The sequence below is a fragment of the Dendrobium catenatum genome, unplaced genomic scaffold, assembly GCF_001605985.2.
Source record: "Dendrobium catenatum unplaced genomic scaffold, ASM160598v2 fragScaff_scaffold_898, whole genome shotgun sequence".
In the NCBI taxonomy this organism is placed as follows: Eukaryota; Viridiplantae; Streptophyta; class Magnoliopsida; order Asparagales; family Orchidaceae; genus Dendrobium; species Dendrobium catenatum.
In genome coordinates, this window is record NW_021319360.1 from 1,478,965 (window position 1) to 1,485,445 (window position 6,481).

At 34.2% G+C, this 6,481-nt stretch overlaps 1 protein-coding gene across 1 annotated transcript in view; it reads left to right on the plus strand.

The window, feature by feature from the left end:
• Positions 1-334: 334 nt before the first annotated feature.
• The window catches only part of LOC110110514 (probable apyrase 6), a 35,392-nt gene continuing 29,245 nt past the window's right edge, over positions 335-6,481 (plus strand). Inside the window, exons 1-3 of the mRNA XM_020842025.2 lie at positions 335-1,120; positions 2,979-3,091; positions 3,771-3,878. Coding sequence (XP_020697684.1) covers positions 553-1,120; positions 2,979-3,091; positions 3,771-3,878 — 789 coding nt within the window. The 5' untranslated portion in view covers positions 335-552. The remainder of the gene's footprint in view (positions 1,121-2,978; positions 3,092-3,770; positions 3,879-6,481) is intronic.

Below are 6,481 nucleotides of genomic sequence, written 5' to 3' on the forward strand. Positions count from 1 at the left end.
GATTTGAGTGAAATCCAGCCAAAATGTCAAAAATGCAAAATCAAATCTAAAATGAAAGCAGTCGTAGACAGAAAATCACCCTTTTTGAGATAAATCTTAGATTTCTGAAATCCTGTGATTTGATGGATTTAATGCTCTGATGATGCAAGAGGAAGGAAGAGTATGTTCTTTTAATATTTAAAGCTACAACCAAACAATTACATAAAATTTAATAGAATTTTTCATGAATATTACCAAATAATTTTCAGGATTTAATCCCTCCAAAGTGTTACCAATCCAAATTTAGAGGATGTATAAAATCCTAGCGGGCGGGACCCAGAACCACGGTCATGCTCTAGCTGTCCAACATGATAATGTTATATTTTTAACAGAACTACTGAAATTCGACAATCAGGGGTCCGATCCCGTCACTGCAATTTCGCACCAACTACAGGAAGCCGAAGCACCTCTGATCTTAACTCTATCGGCGGCGCATGGTCGGATGAGGCGGAGTGCGGTGAAATCGTTGAACCAAACCCTAGGTAATCAACATATTTTTCCTGCCACGTTTTCATGCGCCGGCCAAATGCGCGGCTCCAGGCATCTCGCCGAAACCCTCCTACCGAAATGCTCTCGCAGGGAAGTCCTCCACCTTGCCCTAACAGATACGAGTGCACTTTCTGCCGCAGCAACCTAGCTACCGCTGCCACCTTCTTTGCGGCAGCGTCGGGTCTTTGTCTTTTCTATTTCCTGTCCTCCTTATCTTCTTCGCATAGATTCGGTGTCATTATTGATGGCGGAAGCACTGGTACGCGTATTCACTTGTTTGGGTACAGAATCGGTTGGGGAGGGTTGCCAGCGATCGATCTTGGTCTGACCGCTTCGATGAAGGTGGTTCCGGGGCTTTCCGCTTTTGTTGACAATCCAGAGACGGCCGCGGAATCGTTGAAGGAGTTGTTGGATTTCGTAAAGGATAGAGTGCCAAAGGATCGGTGGGGGGTGACGGAAGTCAGGTTGATGGCCACCGGAGGCTTGCGGTTGCTTGATGGTGGTCTGGCTGAGGGGATCTTAAATTCTTGCAGGAGCGCTCTCAGGTCATCGGGATTCAAGTTTCAAGACGATTGGGCAACCGTGATCTCAGGCAGGTGATTTTTCCTCCCTCCCTCTCTCGTTCTCTCTCCCTCCCTCCCTCCCTCCGATTCTTATGCTTGTTAATTGCACTCTTGCATTTGTTGATAAGACTTAAAAAAATTAGTAAGAAAAAAAAATACAAATTAATCATTACTTTGATTTCCAAAAAATTTAAATTTTAAATAATTTGTTTATTTCTTTCTTTACTTCCAAAATGAAACCTGAAGTTCAAAATATCAATATACTTGTCCAAACATGTTTCCAGCAAGAGAAATGTATATATACTTATAGTATTTTGAATAAAATATTTTTAGTATATCAATGATATTTAATGTTTAATAACGATCCTAAAAGATAATAAAACTCTATGGATCAGAGAAATGTAATCTGAGATATATGCATTAATATTCAAAAAAATTGATAAAACACTTTTATAAATAAAATTTGATATTTTTATGCACAACTATACTTAATCATCTTGACTAGTGATTAAAAAATATTTAATAAAATTGATAGGTTTTACTCGAATCAGCTGGAAATTCATCTCAAATCTACTGTTTTTATTTTATTCGAACTTTAGCTATAGTTGAAATGAAAATATTAGATTTCAAACCAGCTACTGTAGAATAGGACATTCCTTTGGTGGAGATCAAGCACATACATGAAATGAAGATTCTTCTTATTATCTTGGGAAACCGAATGTATACAAATATATAGACTACAACAGACGGTACATATCTTAATTAATCTACGGTTCTGATTGAACTGTCCTTTCTTGAACTGGATTGATCTTTAGATATTTGTAAGAGGATGTTCCCTAGTATATACTTTTTGCTGACGATATTTTTTTGTTGATGAAACTAAAGAGGGAGTTGATAGTAAACTTGAATTTTGGAGCTCAACCTTAGAGTCTAAAGGTTTTCGTTTGAGTATATCTAAAACCGAATACATTGAGTGTAATTTTAGTAGTAATAGATCTAGTGGGGGTTTGTGACTTTGAGCGATCAAGTATTCAAGTTATTAATAAGAGTACACGTTTTAGATATATTTAGTTTATTGTTCAGAGTGATGGTTAAATAGATGGAGATATTATTAGTAGAATTCAAGTTGGATGGTTGAAGTGGAGGAGTGCATCGGGCTTGTTGTGTGATAGAAATGTACCACTCAAACTTAATGGAAAATTCCGTAGATGGTGGTTAGACCTGCAATGCTTTATGACACATAATGTTGGACATTAAAAGAGAAATATTAACTTAAGTGTTGCAGAGATGAGTATTCTCAGGTGGATGAGTGGCTTTGCTCTTAGAGACATGATACAAAACAAGCATATACGTGAAAAAGTTGTAGTAGCTCCCATGGCAAATAAAATTAGAGAGAGTTGCCTTAGATGGTTTGGTCACATAAAACGGCGGCCTTCCGATGACCCGGTTGGGAGAGTAGATGTTTTAGATTTGACCTATGTTAAGAAAGGTAGAGGTAGACTTCAAAAGACTTGGTTAGAAAATATTAGAAGTGACCTTTCTTTATTAGATCTAAATAAGAATTTGACTCTTAACAGGACATAATGAAGAAAAAAGATTCATGTAGCCGACCCCACGTAGTGGATAAAGGCTTGATGTTGCTGTTATTGCTGTATAGATTGTACAATTTGCCGGAAAACATTTTCCTGGGGTAAGCTGTTAGTTTTTCGGTTTTTATAGGAATGGCTTCTATGCTGCTTTTAACTAATAGCTAAGTCTCCAACAATCAAGGAATTAGGAATACTATTCCATTTTTCCATTTTCTGGAAACTCCACCACCCCAATGTTATATTTTTGCTTAAATAGATGTTTTATTCACAAGTCTAACATATGTTTCTACTATTTCAGGGGCTAATGAGGGTCTTTATGCTTGGATTGCTGCTAATTATGCTCTTGGTACTCTAGGGAAAGCAGCTCAGGAAACCATTGGGATAGTTGAACTTGGCGGTGCTTCTGCTCAGGTTCCATTTTTTTTTTTCTTCTTTTTGACAGTTTGCAATTGACCTAAAGGTTGCTCTTTCATCTCCCTGTAAAGAAATAATAATGAAACCCTAATTTTCTTTCCAAAGCTTGCTACAAGACTTGTGTCTAGATGGTGAGGCTTAGACAAATGCTGATAGGGTTGTCATTTTATTTGGAGAACTGCTTTATCATTTTTATTACCATAATTTGATGTTATTTTTCCGGGCTATGTCTACTTATCTAATACGTGGAAAATCTTAATTAATTTTTTCAATTTCTTTTGATTTATATTTTTGCACATTTTCTTTGAAGAATAAAACGGTTTTCAATAAAATAGGCTTGAAATTTTCATATACTAGCTCAACTTATTTACAACAGTTTGTAAAGTCAAATATTAATGCTTAAATGTTCCGTATTTTTTGAAAAACATCATTGAATTTTGACGAAGATTATAGCTATCTGGTTAATTTTGCATGTTAATCTTTTTCAATGTGTTATCTAAAAATATTGCAACCATGAATGTTCTATTTCTCAACATAGGATTTGATCCCCTGTAGCACCCGTCAATTTAGTTGTTCTCAGTTATATTACCTGTTAAATTTATATTAACTGTAGAATGTTAAAATAATTAGAGTTTGTGATTATATTTAGTAATTAGATCCATTTTTATGTTATCAGATCACATTTGTTCCTAGTGAACCGATGCCTGCAGAGTTCTCTCTTGTGATTAAATTTGGACAGTTCACATATAATCTCTACAGCCACAGCTTTCTTCATCTTGGTCAGGTGACTTGTCCCTTATGCTGGTTTTATTCTTTATTTTCTGCCGTTAATGGGTGTATAAACCTTAATTTCTGTTCTAGACTTAAATTAATATTTAAACAAGTTTACTTGATTTTACCATTTCTTGTTAGATCCACGGCCTTCAGAACCCAAGACTACCCAAGACTTTATTGTTCTAAAGGTTTTATCTACAGTTTTAAAGTTGGAAAACAGGTCTCATCTCATATTATGATTCTTTCTGTTCAAGCTTGAAGCTTAAATTGACATCTGCACTTTTGAATATATATTGAGGTTTGTTTTTGCTCATGCAAGAATAAGCATGGCGTGTCCTTAAATCCTGCCATAATGAATGACACAAAAGAAATGAAAAATTCTATTGTTGACAAGAGTTTTCTTCCCCGGTCTCTGGATGAGATAAGATGAAATTCATCGAGACAACTGGAAAGCAAGACAAGGAAATAAATGAAGAATAGGATGCCAGTTTGATACCATTTTGTTTTTTGATTTTATTTTCAAAGCTCTTTTTTCCTTTTACCAAACCTTCACTATCACATTGTTACTCATACCAGTTATCTAAGATCTTGTCAGAGGAGCACTGAAACAAGCTAGGGAAAAAAATTGCTATGCAATCAAACTTATCTCAAAAACTATTTGCCTTTACGATCACATTTGCGGTCATAAAAGTAATGGAGGCTTGATAGTGTCTTGGTGCAATTACTCACTTAGAAGTATGACTAGGCAAATAAAGTTTGTAAATATTTGGTCTTAGCATTCTAATAATAGTCTGATAAAGTATTGAGACTATGGAGGGCAGTTTCTAATGGTATGAAGTTATTTCTCGGGGTATGAAGCAAAAGTATGCCAACTAGAGATTCAAAACATAATTTGCTATCGAACAAGAACTATATTGCCTGTAAGTAGAAAAATTTGGTAGTGAAGTGAAAGGATACATGATGTTATAAAGGAAAAGATATTTGCGTTTAATGAGTGACAAAAAAATGCTTGAGACTTAAAATGAATATGGGGTTAGAAGTCTCTGCATAGAGTGCAATGATTAAAACAAAATTTATAATTTGTTGAGTTTTTCAAATCAAGTCCATTAGCTTTGTTTAAATCTATTATTGGTCTTCTTGTAGACATAAGTGGTTCTCCCCTAAGCAACATGCCCAGGTGATTGCTCCATATAAATTATCTCATTAAGATCACCAAATGGTAAGACATTATTCACTTTCATTTGTAATAGAGACCACCCTTGATTTATTGGGTACATATAAAAAAATTCAAATGAAGTTAAGCTTAGAAACTAGGGAGAGTACTTCAAAATAATTTATCCCATAAACCTATGTGAACCCTTGGGCACCTAGTCGAACTTTGCATTGATAGATGAAATTTTACCGTGAACATCCATTGGCATATAATTAGTTTAATCCTTGAAGGAGGAACAACCAAATTCTTTATATGATGATTGAGTAGAGCACTCATCTTAGCATCCATAGCTTATTTTCATTAAGGATTTTGCAGTGCTTCCTTAATCTTCAAGGGTATATATATATATAGATGATTAGGAGATGACAAATATGCGAAAGGAAAAAGATAAATGACCAAAGGATATATAAAAGTAAATGGTATGAGCAATTATTATCTTTTACTTTTTTGTATGACAATTGATAAATGTAAATTAGGATTTTGTTAGTAGGAATCAGACAATGTGGATGGAGGTATTATAGTAGGTAGTTGTGTGCATTATTAGTAAACACTTGGAGAGGTATATATAAGTGAACTTTTAGAGGAAGAGGAATAGCTAGTGAAGGTATTGAAGAGGAGGAATAAAAAAATTAGTGATTTTATGAAAACATCTATCGCAGTGTATAAGCATCGGGTAAGGAGTTCATAGCATCTATATCTTTTCTGAGACTAAAGTTCCCATGATTCATGCATTGAATGGATCAAGGAGAAAGCTTATCTTACATGCAAATTCATGAACAATGCATACGGAAGCAAACATATTCTTTTTAAAAAGGAATGCAATCTAAATGTGAAAGAGTCGAGAAGGGTGGAATATTATTGATGGGAGTGGAATGGAGATGAATGAAAAGGTAATAGGTTGTCAAGATTGCATCGCATCATAATTAATGAGGAATATTCATCTAAAATATTATTTTCATGGCATTATTAAGCAGGTGATAGTCTTATGTTCTGAAACATTTTTTAAGATGTATAAGAACAAGAGTCCTCTTTGGTTTGGAACGACGAATGAAGGTGACAAGACCATATTGGTTTTTTGTTTAGCTTATGATTTTTTAATTGCTATTACCTTATTTAAGAAAAAGAATGAGCATCTCATCACTTATAAAAATGGATATAATACAACCCAGATTGACTATTTTCTTATTAGAAAATTAAATCGTTTAGATTGCAAAGATTGTAAAGTTATTCCGAGTGAAAATTTATGTACCCAACATCGATTATTAGTTTTGGACTTTAAGATAAAAGGGTATAAAATAAAAAATAAAGTAAAACAATTTTCTAGGATTAAATGGGGGCATTTAAAAAATATTAACAAAAATATTTTTGAAAATAAGATTTTAGATCTTAAGATTTTGTCT